The 20147-nt window shown below is 55.7% G+C and overlaps 2 protein-coding genes across 2 annotated transcripts; one reads left to right on the top strand and one right to left on the bottom strand.

Annotated features, from left to right (window-relative positions):
- Positions 1-2152: 2152 nt before the first annotated feature.
- On the top strand, positions 2153-6522 carry LOC146424019 (uncharacterized). Its single transcript, XM_085044050.1, has 4 exons — positions 2153-2338; positions 3332-3524; positions 3832-4007; positions 6184-6522. The coding sequence occupies exons 2-4, from the start codon at positions 3347-3349 to the stop codon at positions 6283-6285; spliced, it is 456 nt and encodes a 151-aa protein (XP_084900176.1). The 5' UTR covers positions 2153-2338; positions 3332-3346; the 3' UTR covers positions 6286-6522.
- Positions 6523-8368: 1846 nt separating this feature from the next.
- SAE1 (SUMO1 activating enzyme subunit 1) lies at positions 8369-19900 on the bottom strand. Its single transcript, XM_085044037.1, has 9 exons — positions 19608-19900; positions 18631-18742; positions 15573-15746; positions 14482-14624; positions 14292-14391; positions 11882-11987; positions 10958-11102; positions 8606-8675; positions 8369-8520 (listed from the first exon to the last, which is right to left on the bottom strand). The coding sequence occupies exons 1-9, from the start codon at positions 19706-19708 to the stop codon at positions 8425-8427; spliced, it is 1047 nt and encodes a 348-aa protein (XP_084900163.1). The 5' UTR covers positions 19709-19900; the 3' UTR covers positions 8369-8424.
- Between the last annotated feature and the right edge of the window lie 247 nt (positions 19901-20147).

Here is a 20147-nt window from a genome sequence, read left to right as displayed (position 1 = left end):
TGACACACCTGTATTGGACACCTATAGCTGTATTGACACACCTGTATTGGACACCTATAGCTGTATTGACACACCTGTATTGGACACCTATAGCTGTACCTGTAGCGGTATTGACACACCTGTATTGGACACCTATAGCTGTATTGACACACCTGTATTGGACATCTATAGCTGTATTAACACACCTGTATTGGACACCTATAGCTGTATTGACACACCTGTATTGGACATCTATAGCTGTATTAACACACCTGTATTGGACACCTATAGCTGTATTGACACACCTGTATTGGACACCTATAGCTGTATTGACACACCTGTATTGGACATCTATAGCTGTATTAACACACCTGTATTGGACACCTATAGCTGTACCTGCAGCCATATTGACACACCTGTATTGGACACCTATGGGTGCTTCCTGTACCTGACACCTGTAGCTGTACCTGTAGCAGTGCCTACAGCCTGACCTCTATCTACAGCTGGTACCTGTGACCGGTAGCTGTCCCCATAACCACACCTGTGCCCACACCTGTCCCTGTCCCTATAGGTGCTACCGGGCTCTGTGCTACACCTGTCCCTATAGCCGGTAAGTGTCCCCACACCTGTCCCTGTGTCCTTATAGGAAGTGTCAGTCCCGGTGCCCATACCTGGCACCTGACCTGACCCTTCTCCCCTGTCCCTGTCCCCTGTCCCTCTCACCTGTGTCCCCTGTCCCTGTCCCCTGTCCCTGTCACCCGTGTCACCTGTCCCTGTCTCCTCACCTGTGCCCTGTCCCTGTCACCCGTGTCACCTGTCCCTGTCCCCTCACCTGTCCCACCTGTCCCACCTGTCCCTCTCCCCTGTCTCTGTCCCCTCACCTGTCCCTGTCCCCTCTCCCTGTCCCCTCACCTGTCCCACCTGTCCCCTGTCCCTGTCCCTGTCCCTGTCCCCTGTCCCCTCACCTGTCCCACCTGTCCCCGCCCCCCCCCGTTTCCCGCGCTCTCCCGCGCTCCGCTGGAGACAGCGCTCTCCGCGCTCTCCCATTGGCTGCCTCCTCCGCCGCTCCGTCCAATCAGCGCTGAGCGCGGCGGCGCGCGGCCGGGGGGGGGCGGGGCTGCAGGCGGGGGGAGGGGAGGGGGGAAAGCCCCGCGGTCAGAGGTCAAAGGTCACGGCGTGACCCCCCCCGAACCCCACCGGTCTGGCGGATTTTGGGGTCCCGCGGGCGGCGGGGGTCGCGGCGGGGGAGGGGCGGCGGCGGCGGCGCTGGTTGGCCTCTCGCCGCTGTTACCGGGGCGGCGGCGGCGGCCGGAGCTTCGCCTGGAAACGGGGGGGGGAGAGGCGGCTGAGTGGCTAACGAGACCCCGGGACCGCCCCGGGACCCCCAGAGATCCCTGAGACCCCCCCAGGACCCCCAGGGACCCCTGAGACCCCCCCGAGACCCCCGGGACAACCCCACCACCCCCAGGACCACCGGGACCCCTGAGACCCCCACCCCCCCAACCCCCACCACCAACACAACCCCAGGACCCCCGGGACCCCTGAGACCACCAGGACCCCCCCAGGACCACCCGGGACCCCCTGAGACCCCCCCGGGATCCCCCGTGGGCAACCAGGGACCCCCCCAGGACCACCCAGGGACCCCCCCAGAGGGGGGTTTGGGGGGGTTTTTGGGGAGGGGGGCGCGGGACCCACGTGGAGTTGGAGCAGCTCCGGAATTTGGGGTGTGGGGGCGGAATTGGGGGAGGTGGGAGCAACTTTGGGGAGGGGGATGGCGAGTTTGGGGAGGGGGTCGGGTCCGAATTTGGGAGGGTGGCACAGTCAGAATTTGGGGAGGGGGTGGCAATTTTGGGGATCGAGTCCGAATTTGGGGAAGGGTCACAGTTTTGGGGCCAAAACCCCAAAAAAACACCAAAACCACCAAAACAACCCCAATTCGGGTCAGAATTTGGGGAGGGGGTGGCAATTTGGGGCTTCAGGTCCGAATTTGGGGAGGGGTCGCCCTCCCGCTTAGGGGGGTGAAGCTCAATTTTCGGGGTGGGGTCTCCCTCCCGGGGGTCCCAGCTCGAGGTGACAATTTTGGGGTGTCGCCGTTTATTTTGGGGAGGGGGAGGGGAGCTCCCAAATTCAAACACAGGGGGGGTTCGCTCCCAATTTGGGGAGGGGGATCCCCCCCTCTCCCCCCCCCCCCCTCGCCCCCCCCCGCCGCAGCACAAGCCCGAACTTGTCCGGGGCGGGGCGGGGCGGTGACGTCACGCGCGGGCGGTGACGTCACGCGTGGGCGTGTCCCCGAGGCGAGCCGGTGCCGCCGGTGGTGGCGAAGGGAACGCGCCCGTCCCGAGCGGTTCATGCGGCTGCCGTGAGTGGGGGGCTCGGGGGGCTCCGGGGGGCTCCGGGGGTCCCACGCGGGGGGTTGGGGGGTCGCGGACACGCGTGGGACGAGGCGGGAGACCCTCGGGATTTGGGGGGGATTTCGGGGGGTCGCGGAGATCCGAGCGGAGGGGACGCGGAGCGGGAGCGGGGGGGGAGCGGGGACGGGAAGGGACACGCGTGGGACGGACAGGGACACGCGGGGACAGAAGGGGACACGGGTGGGACAGAAGGGGACACGCGGGGGGATCTGGTGGCTGATTGGGGGGCACGCGGGGGGCGCGGGGAGAGCACGCGGCTCGGGACGAGGCGGCGACACGCGGCGGCGACACGCGTGGGGAGCGGCGGGCGGGACTGGGGTGACACGCGGGGACAGCAGGGGACGCGCGGGGGTCGCGGAGGCGCCGGACGGGGGTCGCGGAGCGGCGGGACGGGGGTGGCGAGGAGCGCGGGTGACCCACGCGGGACGGAGAGGGGACAGGAGCCACCCCCGGGGACGCGGCGGGAGGGGACAGCCCCGGCACGGGCAGGGGGACACCCGTGGGGGTCGCAGCCCCCCGCGGCGGGGTGGGTGACACGGGGGTCGCGCGCGGGGCGGGGCGGGGGGGGACAGACCCACGCGGGGACAGCGCGGGTGACACGGACGCGCACATGGCGGCGGGGACAGCGGGGGGGGCGCGGAGCCCCGCGGGGGTTTTTTTGGGGGGGTCAGGCGGTGGGGGGGGTGACCCACGCCGAGCCCCCCCGCGCGGGCAGGGCTGGGGACCCCGGCGGCGGGCGGGGGTGACTCCCGGGGGTCCCCACGCGTGTCCGGGGGTCGCTGCCCGGTTTGTTTACAAACACCGCCCGCTCCCACCCAGCGCCCCCTGGCGGCCGCCGGACGCGTTGTTTTTTGGGGGGGGGGCGCGCCCCCCAACCCCCCCCCGCGGGGATGGCGGACCCCACCCCACGCGTGACCGAAACCCCCCCCTGTGCCCCGCAGAGCCCCCCGGGAGCGATGGCCAGACCGCTGCGGGAAGGGACCCTCGGGGAGCCTCCAGCCCCACTCCCCTCCTGCGGGGGGGGCGGCGGGGGGGCGCCCACCCACCCCACCCCCCCGCGCGGGACCCCCGCCACGCGCCTGAGCTGCGGGGAGACCCCCGGCAGCCCCCCGAGCTTCGGCCTCTACCGCTGGGGTGAGTCAGTGCCGCGATTTTGGGGGGATTTGGGGGGATTTGGGCGGATTTGGGGTCCCCAAATTCCTCGGGGGGGTGCTGACTTTTGGGGGTCCCACCCGTGTCCGTGGGGGTCCCACCCGTGGGTTGGGGGTCCCTAATTCCCCGGGGGTCCCCCCCAAGCCATTCTTGGGGAAGACCCCTCCCCACTCCTGGTGGGTTTTTGGGGGGCGTGGCTCCCCCAGGTGGGTTTGGGGGGGCGTGGCTCCCCCAGGTGTGTTTTGGGGGGCGTGGCCCGGCCTGACCCCTCCCCTCCCCACCCCCCCAGGTGATTTCCCCCCCACGGAGGACGCGGACCACGAGGAGACCCCCGAGATCGGGGGAGGGGCTGTCCCCAACGGCCACCTGCCCGTCCCCCCCGCCAACCCCCCCGGCCCCGAGCAGGTTTTGGGGGCTCGGCTGAGGGTCCTGGGGGATGCTTTCCAGCACAGCTACGAGCGCCAGGTGAGGGGGACCCCGAAATTGGGGAGGGGGCAACCCAAAAATCCCCCCCGGTGTCATTTCTGGTGTTCTCTGGGCTGTTTTGGGGTGGGAAACCCCAAAAATTGGGAGGAACAACCCCAAAAAATTGAGAGAGAGACCCCGAAATTGAGAGAAACGACCCAAAATTGAGAGGAACAAGCCCGAAATTGAGAGAAAGACCCTGAAATTGGGAGAAACACCCCGAAATTGAGAGGAACAACCCCAAAATTGAGAGAAATAACCCCAAAATTGAGAAAAACACCCCAAAATTGAGAGAAATAAACCCAAAATCGAGAGGAACACCCCGAAATTGGGGAGGGGACACCCCAAAAATCCCCCCCCCAGTGTCATTCCCGGTGTTCTCTGAGCTGTTTTGGGGTGGGAAACCCCAAAAATTGGGAGAAAGACTCCGAAAATTGGGAGGAACAACTGCAAAATTGGGAGAAACAACCCAAAATTGAGAGAAACACCCTGAAATTGAGAGGAACACCCCAAAATTGAGAGAAATGACCCCAAAATTGGGAAAAACACCCCAAAATTGAGAGAAACACCTGAAATTGAGAGGAACACCCCAAAATCGATATATTCCCCCCAATATTGAGAGGAACAACCCCAAAATTGGCAGAAACAACCCCAAAATTGAGAGGAACAATCCTAAAATTGAGAGAAACACCCCAAAATTGAGAGAAACAACCCCGAAACTGAGAGAAACAACCCCAAAATTGAGGGAAATAACCCCAAAATTGAGAGCAACAACCCTAAAATTGGGAGAAACACCCGAAAATTGAGAGAAACAACCCCGAAATTGAGAGGAACAACCCAAAATTGGGAGAAACAACCCCAAAATTGAGACAAACAACCCCAAAATTAGGAAAAACCCCCAAAAATGGAGCAGGGACACCCAAAAATTTAGGAAAACCCCCCAAAAATTAAGCAGGAACACCCAAAATCTAGTGGAGACTCCCAAAAACTTAGGAAAAACACCCAAAGATGGAGAAGGAACACCCAAAAACTTAGGGAAAACCCCCAAAAATGGAGCAGAAACACCCAAAACCTAGCGGAGACTCCCAAAAATTTGGGAAAAACCCAAAAAATTGAGGAGGAACACTGAAAAACTTAGAAAAAACCCCAAAAATGGAGCAGGAACACCCAAAAATTTAGGGAAACTCCGAAAAATGGAGCAGGAACACCGAAAAATTTAGGAAAAACCCCCAAAACCTAGCGGAGACTCCCAAAAATTTGGGAAAAGCCCCAAAAATTGAGTAGGAACACCCAAAAACTTAGAAAAAACCCCAAAACTGAAGCAGGAACACCCAAAAATTTAGGACAAACCCCCAAAAATGGAGCAGGGACACCCAAAACCTAGCGGAGACTCCCAAAAACTTAGGAAAAATCCCCAAAATCTAGCGGAGACTCCCAAAAATTTAGGAAAAACACCCAAAAATGGAGCAGGAACTCCCAAAAATTTAGGAAAAATCCCCAAAAAGTGGAGCAGGGACACCCAAAACCTAGCGGAGACTCCCAAAAACTTAGAAAAAAACCCCAAAAACTTAGGAAAAACCCCCAAAAATGGAGCAGGGACACCCTAAACCGAGTGGAGACTCCCAAAAATTTAGGAAAAACCCCCAAAAATGGAGCAGGGACACCTAAAACCTAGCGGAGACTCCCAAAAACTTAGAAAAAAACCCCAAAAACTTAGGAAAATCCCCCAAAAAGTGGAGCAGGGACACCTAAAACCTAGCGGAGACTCCCAAAAATTTAGGAAAAACCCCAAAAATGGAGCAGGGACTCCCCAAAACCTAGTGGAGACTCCCAAAAACTTAGGAAAAATCCCCAAAACCTAGCGGAGACTCCCACAAACTTAGGAAAAAACCCCAAAAATGGAGCAGGAACACCCAAAAATTTAGGGAAAAACCACAAAAACTTAGGAAAAACCCCCAAAAATGGAGCAGGGACTCCCAAAAATTTGGGAAAAACCCCAAAAAATGGAGCAAGAACACCCAAAACCAGCCGAGACACAACTTTCGGGGTGGGAAAAACCCCCGAAATCCCTCCTTTTCCCCCATCGCCGGCCCGGGGATGGACTCGGGGGGGGCTGGAGGTGCCGTGACGGGGGCGCTGCGCTAATTAAGGGCGCTAATTAACGTTTTTCCCGCAGCGGCGCCGCCGAGGGTTGCTCTGGGGGAATCTCTTCCGCTGGGTGGCGCCCTGGCTGGGAGCGGCGCCCGCAGCGCCCCTAGCGGCCAGAGGGGGGAACTGACCGCGAACACCTGGAGAACACCTGGAGAACAGCTGGAGAACACCTGGAGAACACCTGGAAAACAGCTGGAAACGGCCGGAACACACCTGGGAACACCTGCAGGGACAGCGGGGGGGGGTTCGGCCGCTCCTGGGAGGGAAGACGAGGCGCAATTCCCCCCCCCGGGTTGAGTTGGTTGCGTCCAACTTCCCCACCGGATGAATTATTTATTTGTATAATTTATTTATTGGGGGAAATTTGGGGGATTTGGGGGGATTTGGGGGATGGTCCCGAATTGGGGGGAGGTCCCAGATTTGGGGTGAGCCCCCTAAAAAATGATTCAAGAATAGGGAACCCCCCATTCCCCCTTCCCCCCCAAAAAAGGGTCTGTAAATGCTGTAAATTGGGGGAGGGGGGGTTGTAAATTTTGGGGTTTTTTTGGGGGGTTTTGTAAATTTTGGGGTTTTTTTGGGGGGGAAATGGGCAAACCCATTCTGAGGGTGCTGCGGGGGGTGAAGACCACCCCCCAAATGGTGCTGGGGGGGGTCAGGACCACCCCAAAAACCCCCCAGGTGTGTATATGTTGTACATATGGGATGTACAGAGGGGCGAATTTTGGGGTTTTTTGGGGGGGCTGTACAGGGGGAGGGGCTGTACATTATCTATAGGGGCGGGGGGCTATGGGGGAACCCCAAATCCCCCCAAAAACCCCCCAAAATCCCCCCAAGAAGGGTCTGTACATGCTGTACATTGGCTGTACATTGTATATAGGGCTGTATATAGGGGCGCTGTACATTTTTGGGGTGCTGTACATGGATTTGGGGTGCTGTACATGGATTTGGGGAGGGGGCTGGCCACGGATTTGGGGTCTGGCCATGGATTTGGGGTGGGCTGGGGGGGTGGAGATGGGCAGTGCCAGTTTTTGTACTTTTGTTTGCAATAAAATCGATGGAAAGAGAGAAAATTTGGGGTTTTTCGGGGGGTTTGGGGTGCAGAATTTGGGAGTTTTGGGGTCTCAGAACGACTTAGGGAAAAATTTGGGGTTTGTCTAAGGGATTTAGGGTGCAGAATTTGGGAGTTTTGGGATCTTAGAGTGACTTAGGGAGAAAATTTGGGGTTTTTTGGGTGTGTTTATGGGATTTAGGGACACAGAATTTGGGAGTTTTGGGGTCTCAGAGTGACTTAGGGAGAAAATTTGGGTTTTTTTGGGGGGGTTTGGGGGATTTAGGGTGCAGAATTTGGGAACTCCCAGAGTTTTGGGGTCTCAGAATGACTTAGGGAAAAATTTGGGGTTTTTTTGGGGATCTATGGGATTTAGGGTGCAGAATTTGGGAACTCCCAGAGTTTTGGGTTCTCAGAGTGACTTGGAGAAAATTTGGGGTTTTTTGGGGGGGTTTGGGGGATTTAGGGTGCAGAATTTGGGAGTTTTGGGGTCTCAGAACAACTTAGGGAAAAGTTTGGGGGTTTTTGGGGGTGTTTATGGGATTTAGGGACACAGAATTTGGGAGTTTTGGGTTCTCAGAGTGACTTAGGGAGAAAATTTGGGGTTTTTTTGGGGGATCTGTGGGATTTAGGGACACAGAATTTGGGTGTTTTGGGGTCTCAGAACAACTTAGGGAAAAAAATTGGGGTTTTTTTGGGGATCTATGGGATTTAGGGTGCAGAATTTGGGAGTTTTGGGGTCTCAGAGTGACTTAGGGAAAAGTTTGGGGTTTTTGGGGTTTGTCTATGGGATTTAGGGCGCAGAATTTGGGAACTCCCAGAGTTTTGGGATCTCAGAATGACTTAGGGAAAAAAATTGGGGTTTTTTGGGGTTTGTCTGTGGGATTTAGGGTGCAGAATTTGGGAACTCCCAGAGTTTTGGGTTCTCAGAGTGACTTAGGGAAAAGTTTGGGGGTTTTTGGGGTTTGTCTGTGGGATTTAGGGTGCAGAATTTGGGAATTTTGGGATCACCCCTTAAGCCAATCCCCCCTCCCCACTTCCCCTCCCCAATCCCAACCCCAAAATCCCATTTTTTTTCCCCTTTTTTAACGAAATTCAGGCCGTATTTTTCTAGGAAAACCTTTATTATCCCCTCTCCCCCTCCCACCCCATACCCCGGGCGGGGTCAGGACCCCCCTAACCCCCTCCCCGATTTTGGGGTCCCCAGTTTGGGGTCCCTCAGCGGGGTGTCCCCAGGCACTCCACCACGCCGTGACCCCGAACGCCGTCGAAGAAGAAGAAGTTGTTGTGGGGAGGATCCCGTTGGGACAGAGCCTGGGGGGACATGGAGGGGGTCAGGGGGGATTTGGGGACCCCCAGAGCCCCCAAAAATCCCAAAATCACCCCAAAAAATCCCTACCTTGACCACCTCCTGGCCCAGCACTCCCCCAACCACGGCGCAGACCGGAGCCATCTCTGAGAAACAGAAGCTGTGGGGGGAAAAAATGGGGAGATTGAGGGGGAAATCCCCAAATTTGGGGGGTTTTGCCCCAAAAAATAGGGGTTTGGGGTCTCTGAAACCCCAAAGGTTCACAGAATGAATGTAAATTGGGGGGTTTCACCCCAAAAATAGGGGTTTGGGGATGTAAATTGGGGGGTTTCACCCCAAAAAATGGGGTTTGGGGTTTCTGAAACCCCAGAGGTTCAATCCCAAAGGAATGGATGTAAATCTCAAGGTTTTATCCCAAAAAAATGGGGGCTGGGGGATGTAAATTGGGGGGTTTTACCCCAAAAAATAGGGGTTTGGGGTCTCTGAAACCCTAAAGGCTCAAATAATGGATGTAAATTGGGGGTTTCACCCCAAAAAATGGGGTTTGGGGTCTCTGAAACACCAAAGGTTCAAATAATGGATGTAAATCTCGAGGTTTCACCCCAAAAACTTGGACTGGGGTCTCTGAAACCCTAAAGGTTCAAATAATGGATGTAAATTGGGAGGTTTCACCCCAAAAATGGGGTTTGGGGTCTCTGAAACGCCAAAGGTTCAATCCCAAAGGAATGGATGTAAATTGGGGGTTTTTACCCCAAAAAATGGGGTTTGGGGTCTCTAAAACCCCAAAGGTTCAAAGAATGGATGTAAATCTCGAGGTTTCACCCCAAAAATAGGGGTTTGGGGATATAAATTGGGGGGTTTCACCCCAAAAATGGGTTTTGGGGTCTCTGAAACCCCAAAGGTTCACAGAATGGATGTAAATTGGGGGTTTCACCCCAAAAAATGGGGTTTGGGGTCTCTGAAACCCCAAAGGTTCAAATAATGGATGTAAATTGGGAGGTTTCACCCCAAAAACTAGGGGTTTGGGGTCTCTGAAACCCTAAAGGTTCAAAGAATGGATGTAAATTTGGGGATTTTACCCCAAAAAATTGGGGTTTGGGGATGTAAATTGGGGGGTTTTACCCCAAAACTAGGGATTTGGGGTCTCTGAAACCCCAAAGGTTCAAAGAATGGATGTAAATCTCAAGGTTTTACCCCAAAAATGGGGTTTGGGGTCTCTAAAACCCCAAAGGTTCACAGAATGGATGTAAATCTCAAGGTTTTACCCCAAAAAAGCTTCTGCAAACCCCAAGGTGTCACCCCGATGGCAGCAGTGGTGACACAAATGCCACCTTGGGGACATTGCAGCCACTCCCACGGGACCCTGAGGGGACACTCAGCCCCCTGGATGTCCCCAAGGCCCCCTGGATGTCCCCAAGGCCACAATGACACGGTGCCAGTGTCACAGTGTCCCCCCCATGTCCCCTCAGCTGTGGAAGTGCTGTCCCCCAGTGACAATGACAGTGACACAGTGTCACCGTGTCCCCTCCAGTGTCACAGTGACTGTCCCAGTGTCCCCTCTCACCTGTGGAAGTGCTGTCCCCCCTGACACTGTCACACTGTCATTGTCACACTGTCCCCTCTCCTCACCTGTGGAAGTGCTGTTCCCTGTGACAATGACACTGTCACAGTGTCCCCTGTCTCACCTGTGGAAGTGCTGTTCCCTGTGACAATCACAGTGTCACCCTGTTCCCTCTCACCAGTGGAAGTGCTGTCCCCCCATGACAATGACACTGTCCCAATGTCCCTGTCCCCTCTCCTCACCTGTGGAAGTGCTGTCCCCCCTGTGACAATGACAGTGTCACAGTGTCACTGTGTCCCCTCCAGTGTCACCCTGTCCCCTCTCACCTGTGGAAGTGCTGTCCCCTGTGACAATGACAGTGTCCCAGTGTCACACTGTCCCCTCACCTGTGGAAATGCTGTTCCCCCCGACAATGACAGTGTCACAGTGTCCCCTCCAGTGTCACCCTGTACCTGTCTCACCTGTGGAAGTGCTGTTCCCTGTGACAATGACACTGTCCCAATGTCCCCTCTCACCTGTGGAAGTGCTGTTCCCTGTGACAATGACAGTGTCACCCTGTCCCCTCTCACCTGTGGAAGTGCTGTTCCCTGTGACAATGACACTGTCACACTGTCCCCTGTCTCACCTGTGGAAGTGCTGTTCCCTGTGACAATGACACTGTCCCAATGTCCTCTCTCACCTGTGGAAGTGCTGTCCCTGACAATGACAGTGTCACCGTGTCCCCTACAGTGTCACAGTGTCCCCTCTCACCTGTGGAAGTGCTGTCCCCCCATGACAATGACACTGTCACAGTGACTGTCACCCTGTCCCCTCTCACCTGTGGAAGTGCTGTCCCCTGTGACAATGACAGTGTCACAGTGTCACCCTGTCCCCTGTCTCACCTGTGGAAGTGCTCAGGCAGCAGCTGAGCTCCAACCCCCAGAGCCTCCAACACCTCCCGGCGCAGGCGAAGCAGCAGCTCTGTGTCCTCAGTGTCACTGCAGGGGGACGGGTCACGGCCAGCCTCTGTCCTGAACCGCAGCAGGACTGCCACAGGGGACAGGGACATTGTCACCATGAGGATACAGGGACATGGGGACATTGGGGTGCAGCAGCTCTGTGTCCTCAGTGTCACTGCGAGGGGACGGGTCACGGCCAGCCTCTGTCCTGAACCGCAGCAGGACTGGGACAGGAGGGGACATTGTCACATTGGGGACATGGGGACATTGGGGTGCAGCAGCTCTGTGTCCTCAGTGTCACTGCAGGGGGACGGGTCACGGCCAGCCTCTGTCCTGAACCGCAGCAGGACTGCCACAGGGGACAGGGGACAGGGACATTGTCATCATGGGGACACTGGGACAGGGACATTGTCACCATGGGGACATCAGGGACATGGGACATTGTCACCATGGGGACATCAGGGACATGGGACATTGTCACCATGGGGACATGGGGACAGCCTAGGAGGGAACACTGGGGTACAGAGCAGCAGCTCCGAGTCCTCAGTGCCACTCCAGGTCCTGGCAGGTCTCAGTGCAGAACTTGGGGGACATTGTCACCATGGGGACACGGGGACAGCGTCACAGCGGGGAGGGGACACCAGGCCACCCCTGGGAGGGGACATTTGGGGACCACAAGACCCCCAGAAGCTCCAGAGCAACACCTTCCCACGGGAACACCAAACATTTCCAGATTATCCCAAAATTCCCTGCAGGAATTCCAACTCCCTGCTGCAAAATCCACAAAAACCCCATAAAAACCCTAAAAAAAAAAGCTATTTTTTTAGGGAATGTTGGAAAAAAACGGGAAAAGGTTTGGGAATTCACCTTGGAGCAGGAAGTAGTCGGGAGCAGTGCGGCGCAGAGCCGCCGTCGCCTTCTCGCCGCGCCACTCCACCGCCAGAGCGTCCCGCAGAGGGCAGAACTGCAGGCGCTGGGTTTGGGGGAAAAATATGGGAATTTGGGGAAAAATGTGGGATTTGGGGGAAAACATGGGATTTGGGGGAAAAACACACACGGGATTTGGGGAAAAATATGGGATTTGGGGGAAAACACACACGGATTTGGGGAAAATATGGGATTGGGGGAAAACACACACGGGATTTGGGGGAAAAACATGGGATTGGGGGAAAAACACACACGGGATTTGGGGGAAAAACAGGGGATTTGGGGAAAAACATGGGATTTGAGGGGTGGGAAAGGATAAAGTGTCCTGCAGCAGGCAGAACTGCAGGCGCTGGGTTGGGGGAAAAATATGGGATTTGGGGAAAAATGTGGGATTTGGGGAAAAAATATGGGATTTGGGGGAAAAACACACATGGGATTTGGGGGAAAAACACGGGATTTGGGGAAAACGTGGGATTTGGGGTGTGGGAAAGGAGAAAACGTCCCGCAGCGGGCAGAACTGCAGGCGCTGGGTTTGGGGAAAAATATGGGAATTTGGGGAAAATGGGGGATTTGGGGGAAAAATGTGGGATTTGGGGAAAAATGTGGGATTTGGGGGAAAAACACACATGGGATTTGGGGGAAAAACATGGGATTTGGGGTGTGGGAAAGGAGAAAATGTCCTATTCCAGGCAGAACTGCAGGCGCTGGGTTTGGGGAAAAACAGGGAATTTGGGGGAAAATGTGGGATTTGGGGAAAATATGGGATTTGGGGAAAAATGTGGGATTTGGGGGAAAAACACACACGGGATTTGGGGGAAAAACAAGGAATTTGGGGTGTGGGAGAGGAGAAAATGTCCTATTCCAGGGGAAAATATGGGATTTGGGGTGTGGGAAAGGATAAAACGTCCCGCAGCAGGCAGAACTGCAGGCGCTGGGTTTGGGGGAAAAACAGGGGATTTGGGGAAAAATGTGGGATTTGGGGTGTGAGGAAGGAGAAAATGCCCTGTTCCAGGCAGAAAATGTCCTATTCCAGGCAGAATTCCTGGGAATTTTGGGGGAAAACAGCAGGATTTTGGGATGGGAGGAAGGAAGAGTGGAGTGTCCCATCCCGGGGACATTCCCATCCTGGGGACATTCCCAGGGGACATTCCCAGGGGACATTCCCATCCTGGGGACATTCCCAGAGGACATTCCCATCCCGGGGACATTCCCAGGGGACATTCCCAGCCCAAAGGAATCCCAAAAGAATCCCAAAGGAATCCCAAAAGAACCCCAAAGGAATTCCAAAAGAACCCCAAAGGAATCCCAAAAGAATCCCAAAGGAATCCCAAAGGAATCCCAAAAGAATCCCAAAAGAAACACAAAAGAAACCCAAAAGAATCCCAAAAGAACCCCAAAGGAATCCCAAAGGAATCCCAAAAGAATCCCAAAGGAATCCCAAAAAAATCCCAAAAGAATCCCAAAGGAATCCCAAAATCTGGGGGTTTCCACTCTGCCCGGGGAATTCCGGCTGGGAGGGGACAGTGTGGCCTTGGGGACACACTTGGGGACACCAGGGAGGGCTCAGGGCCACCCCAAAAGGGCTCAGGGTGACCTAAAATCCTTTAGGGCCACCCTAGAAGGGTTTGGGGTCACTTGAGAGCCTTTGGACCACCCCAAAAGCTCTGTGGGCTACCAAAAATCCCTTTGGGCCACCCTAAAAAGGTTTGGGGTCACTCGAGAGCCTTTGGGGTCACTCCAGAGCCTCTGGACCATCCCAAAAGCTCGGTGGGCTACCAAAAATCCCTTTGGGCCATCCTAAAAGAGTTTTTGGGGGTCTCTCTCTGGTTTTTGGGGTCTCTCCCAGGTTTTTGGGGTCTCTCCCTGGGTTTTAGGGTCTCTCTCTGGTTTTTGGGGTCTCTCCCTGGTTTTTAGGGTCCCATTCCCCCAACCCCCTCACCTTTTTCACCATGGTTTTTGGGGTCTCTCCCCAGTTTTTGGGGTCCCTCCCTGGGTTTTGGGGTCTCTCCCTGCTTTTTGGGGTCCCTCCCTGCTTTTTGGGGTCTCTCCCTGGTTTTTGGGGTCTCTCCCTGGTTTTTGGGGTCTCTCCCTGTTCTTTGGGGTCTCTCACGAGTTTTTGGGGTCTCTCCCTGGTTTTTGGGGTCTCTCCCCGGTTTTTGGGGTCCCATTCCCCCAACCCCCTCACCTTTTTCACCATGGTTTTTGGGGTCTCTCCCTGTTTTTGGGGTCTCTCCCCGGTTTTTGGGGTCTCTCCCCAGTTTTTGGGGTCTATCCTGGGTTTTTGGGGTCTATCCCTGGGTTTTTAGGGTCTCTCCCCATTTTTGGGGTCCCATTCCCCCAGTCCCCTCACCTTTTTGACCATGGTGGTCTCGGCCGGCTCCAGCCTGGCCCGCTTGGCCTCAGGTCCATCCTCCACCCCTGAGCTCACCTTGGCCACCTTGGGCTTCTCCCTGGGGGCAGGAAAAGCTGGGAATGCAGCCAGGAACCCCAAAAAAACCCCAAAACTGCTGGGATTTTGGGGGATTCTGCCCCAAACTCACTCCACGAACTCGTGGTCGCCCAGGTCGGCGAACATGTAGCCATGGTAGCCGAAAACGTCGCCGGTGAAGAACTTGATGCCGTTTTTGTGGCAGATCTGGTTGATCCTCACCATGGAGTCCCTGGAGCAGCAGGTGAGGCACACCTGGAGGGGGAATTTGGGATGTTAGGGCTTTTTTCCCCTTCTAAACGGGACAATCCCGCCCCAGAACGGGACAATTTTGTCTCAAAATGGGATAATTCCCAAAAAAACCCTGAGAAATTCCCCCCAAAATGGCACAATCCTGCTCCCAAAACAGGACAATCCCAGCCCAAAACAAGACAATCCTGTCCCAAAATGGGATAATTCCCCCCAAAAATGGAGAAATTTCCCACAAAATGGCACAATCCTGCTTCCAAACCAGGACAATCCCACCCCAAAACGGGACAATCCTGTCCCAAAATGGGATAATTCCCCACAAAAACTGAGAAATTTCCCACAAAATGACATAATCCCCCTTCCAAATGGGACAATTCTCAGGAAAATGGAATAATCCCACCCCAAAGTGGGACAATTCTTCCAGGAAATGGGATAATTCTCAGGAAAATGGGACAATTCTGCCCCAAAGTGGGATAATCCCAGCCCAAAACAAGACAATCTTGTCCCAAAATGAGGTAATTCCCCCTAAAACCACAGAAATTTCCCACAAAATGCCACAATCCCACCCCAAAACGGGACAATCCCACCCCAAAACGGGACAATCCCACCCAAAAAAGGGACTATCTTGTCCCAAAATGGGTCAATCCCACCCCAAAATGGGACAATCCTGTCTCAAAATGGGATAATTCCCAAAAAAACTGAGAAATTTCCCACAAAATGGCACAATCTCGCTTCCAAATGGGACAATCCCACCCCAAAAAGGGACAATCCCACCCCAAAACAGGACAATCCCACCCCAAACCAGAACAATCCCACCCCAAACCAGGACAATCCACCCCAAACCGAGTCAATCCCACCCCAACCACCAAAACCCCACCCAAAACCTCACCAACCCCACCCATCCCCGGGCCAATCCCACCCCAAACCCAGAATTTTGGGAATTTTCCTGCCCACCGCGTCGAACTGGGTGAAGAACTCGTGGGGTTTGCTCTCCACGCTCTCGGGGTCGGCCTTGACCTCCACCATGGGGTTGAGGCTCTGCGCTCGCTCCAGCGACGCCTCGGCGCGGTTCCGGCCCTGAGAGCCCGCCGGGATCAGGAACTGCGCGCGGCTGTCCTCCGGGGACACCTGGGGACAGCGGGGACAGCGTGGGGATGGGGATGGGGGGTGTGAAGGGGGTGGAACTGCCGAATTCTGGGGTTCTGGGAGTTGTGGATGAGGGGGGATGAAGGTGGTGAAATTCCCGAATTTTTGGGGAAATTGGTGGGGATGAAGGTGGTGAAATTCCCAAATTTTGGGGTTCTGGGAGTTGGGGATGAGGGGGAATGTGTGGGGATGAAGGTGGTGAAATTCCCGAATTTTTGGGGGAATCCGTGGGGATGAAGGTGGTGAAATTCCCAAATTTTGTGGTTCTGGGGGTTGGGAATCCATGGGGATGAAGGGAGTGAAACTCCCAAATTTTGGGGTTCCAAGAGTTGGGAATGAGGGGGAATGTGTGGGGATGAAGGTGGTGAAATTCCCGAATTTTTGGGGAAATCCATGGGGATGAAGGTGGTGAAATTCCCGAATTTTGGGGTTCAGGGATTGGGAATGAGGGGGAATGTGGGGGGATGAAGGGGGTGGAACTCCCAAATTTTTGGGGTTCAGGGAGTTGGGAATGAGGGGGGATGAAGGTGGTGAAACTCCCGAATTTTTGGGGAAATCAGTGGGGATGAAGGTGGTGAAATTCCCAAATTTTTGGGGAAATCCATGGGGATGAAGGGGGTGAAACTCCCAAATTTTGGGGTTCTGGGAGTTGGAAATGTGGGGGGATGAAGAGGGTGGAACTGCCAAATTTTGGGGTTCAGGGATTGGGAATGAGGGGGGATGAAGGTGGTGAAATTCCCAAATTTTGGGGTTCTGGGAGTTGGGAATGAGGGAAAATCCATGGGGATAAAGGCAGTGAAACTCCCAAATTTTGGGGTTCTGGGAGTTGGAAATGTGGGGGGATGAAGGTGGTGAAATTCCCGAATTTTGAGGTTCTGGGAGTTGGAAATGTGGGGGGATGAAGGTGGTGAAATTCCCGAATTTTTGGGGGAATCGGTGGGGATGAAGGTGGTGAAACTCCCAAATTTTGGGATTGAGGGAGTTGGGAATGAGGGGAAATGCATGGGGATAAAGGGGGTGAAACTCCCAAATTTTGGGGTTCTGGGAGTTGGGAATGAGGGGAAATGCGGGGGGGTGAAGGGGCTGAAATTCCCAAACTTTGGGGTTCTGGGAGTAGAAAATCCATGGGGATAAAGGCAGTGAAACTCCCAAATTTTGGGGTTCCGGGAGTTGAAAATCCATGGGGATGAAGGTGGTGAAACTCCCAAATTTTGGGGTTCTGGGAGTTGGGGATGAGGGGAAATGCATGGGGATGAAGGTGGTGAAATTCCCAAATTTTGGGGTTCCAAGAGTTGAAAATCCATGGGGATGAAGGTAGTAAAACTCTTGAATTTTGGGGTTGAGGGAGTTGGGAATGAGGGGAAATGTGTGGGGATGAAGGTAGTAAAACTCCCAAATTTTGGGGTTCATGGATTGGGTATGAGGGGGAATCTGTGAGGATAAAGGCAGTGAAATTCCCAAATTTTGGGGTTCTGGGAGTTGGAAATGCGGGGGGATGAAGGTGGTGAAATTTCCGAATTTTTGGGGAAATCCGTGGGGATGAAGGTAGTGAAACTCCCAAATTTTGGGGGAAATCCATGGGGATGAAGGCAGTGAAACTCCCAAATTTTGGGGTTCATGGATTGGGAATGAGGGGAAATGTGGGGGGATGAAGGGGGTGGAACTGCCGAATTTTGGGGCTGAGGGAGTTGGGAATGTGGGGGGATGAAGGTGGTGAAATTCCCGAATTTTTGGGGGACATCCGTGGGGATGAAGGTGGTGAAACTCCCAAATTTTGGGGTTCCAGGAGTTGAAAATCCATGGGGATAAAGGCAGTGAAACTCCCTAATTTTGGGGTTCTGGGAGTTGGAAATGCGTGGGGATGAAGGTGGTGAAATTCCCGAATTTTGGGGTTCAGGGATTGGGAATGAGGGGGAATGTGGGGGGATGAAGGGGGTGAAATTCCCGAATTTTGGGGTTGAGGGAGTTGGGAATGCGTGGGGATGAAGGTGGTGAAATTCCCGAATTTTTGGGGAAATCGGTGGGGATGAAGGTGGTGAAACTCCCAAATTTTGGGGTTCCAAGAGTTGAAAATGCATGGGGATGAAGGTGGTGAAACTCCCAAATTTTGGAGTTCTGGGAGTTGGAAATCCGTGGGGATGAAGGTGGTGAAATTCCCAAATTTTGGGGTTCCAGGAGTTGGGAATGAGGGGGAATGTGGGGGGATGAAGGGGGTGGAACTGCCGAATTTTGGGGTTCTGGGAGTTGAAAATCCATGGCGATATAAAGGCAGTGAAACTTCCAAATTTTGGGGTTCTGGGAGTTGAAAATCCATGGGGATATAAAGGCAGGGAAACTCCCAAATTTTGGGATTCCGAGAGTTGAAAATCCATGGGGATGAAGGTGGTGAAACTGCCAAATTTTGGGATTCCGGGAGTTGGGAATGAGGCTGTGCCCAGGTGACCCCCAGGTGTGCCCACGTGTGTTTGTCCCCAGATGTGTCCCCAGGTGTGTCCCCTCCCGCCAGATGTGCCCAGATGTGTCCCCAGATGTCCCCAGGTGTGTCCCCCCCCACCTGTGAGTGTCCAGCAGGGTGAGGCCAGGATGAGGCTGTGCCCAGGTGCCCCTCAGGTGTGTCCCCTCTTCCCAGGTGTGTCCCCAGCTGTGCCCAGATGTGCCCCCAGGTGTGTCCCCAGGTGTGTCCCCCCTCACCTGTTGGTGGTCCAGCAGGGTGAGACCCCTGACCCTGTCCAGGATGAATGAGGCTGTGCCCAGGTGCCCCTCAGGTGTGTCCAGGTGACCCTCAGGTGTGCCCAGGTGTGCCCCTCAGGTGTGTCCCCTCCCCCCAGATGTCCCCAGGTGTGTCCCCAGGTGTGTCCCCCCTCACCTGTTGGTGGTCCAGCAGGGTGAGCCCCCTGACCCCGGCCAGGATGAGGTTTTTGGCCACCTCAGCCCCCAAGCCCCTCAGCCCCACCAGCAGCACCCGCGACGCTCTCAACCTGCCGGGGGGAAAAGGGGGAATTGGGATTGGGAAAGGGGGAGTGAGACCCCCAAGAGGGGCTGCAGCTGCCCAGGGAGGGGATAAACCCTAATAAATGGGAATATATCATCCTCAGACCCCCAAAGAGCCCTCCCCAACCCCTATAGGGACCCCAAAGCCCATATAGGGACCCCCAAGGCCATATAGGGACCTCCCAGACCCCTAAAGGGACCCCCCAAGGCCATATAGAGTCCCTCAAGGCCATATAGGGACCTCCCAGACCCCAATAGGGACCCCAAAGCCCATATAGGGACCTCCCAGACCCCTATAGGACCCCCAAGAGCCCCTATAGGGACCCCAAGAGCCCATACAGGGACCTCCCAGACCCCTATAGGACCCTCCAAAGCCCATATAGGGTCCCCAAAGCCCATATAGGGTCCCCCAAAGCCCCTATAGGACCCCCAAGAGCCCCTATAGGGACCTCCCAGACCCCTATAGGACCCCCCAAAGCCCATATAGGGTCCCCAAGAGCCCCTATAGGACCCCCAAAGCCCATACAAGCCTCCCCAAGGCCATATAGGGACCTCCCAGACCACTATAGGACCCCTCAAAGCCCATATAGGATCCCCCAAAGCCCATATAGGATCCCCCAAAGCCCACATAGGGTCCCCCAAGCTCCTACAGGCAGCCCACAAACCCCTCTACAGGCTCCCCCGACCCCCACAGGACCCCAAAAGTCCCTACAGAACCCCTCAAGAACCCTGCAGGGACCCTCTAGACCCCACCTGGCTCCTATAGAGAGCCCCCAAACCCCTATAGAGCCCCCCCAGACCCCTATAGGGACCCCCCAAACCTATACAGGTTCCCCCCCGAGCCCCACCGACCGTTTCTGGGCCTCGAGCCCCCAGAGGCGGATCTGCCGGTCGTACTGGGCCGCCTCCTCCTCGCTGATGCCACCGGGGCCGGACTCGTCCTTCTCCACCATCGCGGCGACCCCCGAGACCCCCTCAGGGTCCCTCACGACGCCTCAAAGCCCCTCACGACCCCTCAAGGCCCCTCTTGACACCTCAAAGCTCCTGGCCGTCCATCAAAGCACCTCTAGGGAGCCACAAAACCTCTCAGGACCCCTGAGAGCCCCTCACGGAACCACAAAACCCCTCGAAGCCCCTCACGACCCCCACAGCCCCCTCACGACCCCTCAGGCGCCCCACAGCGCCCCCTGGCGGCCCGCGCAAACCCCGGCGCGGCGCTCTCCGCCGCTCCACCTCCCGCCGGGCGGGGGGGGGACGCACCGAATCCCCTCCCGGTGCCCGCGGTTCCTCAGGAGGAAAAAACGGCCAGAAGTTTCTTCCGCCGTCGTTTCACGCCGGTTTGATGGCGGGAGGCCGTCGCAGAGGGCTTGGCGGCCTCCCCGTGCGCCGTGT

Source organism: Lichenostomus cassidix, unplaced genomic scaffold (assembly GCF_008360975.1).
Source record: "Lichenostomus cassidix isolate B80296 unplaced genomic scaffold, HeHo_3.0 HiC_scaffold_35, whole genome shotgun sequence".
NCBI classification, from domain to species: Eukaryota; Metazoa; Chordata; class Aves; order Passeriformes; family Meliphagidae; genus Lichenostomus; species Lichenostomus cassidix.
The sequence above is the reverse complement of the archived record's forward strand: the minus strand, read 5'-3'. Positions and strand labels throughout refer to the sequence as shown.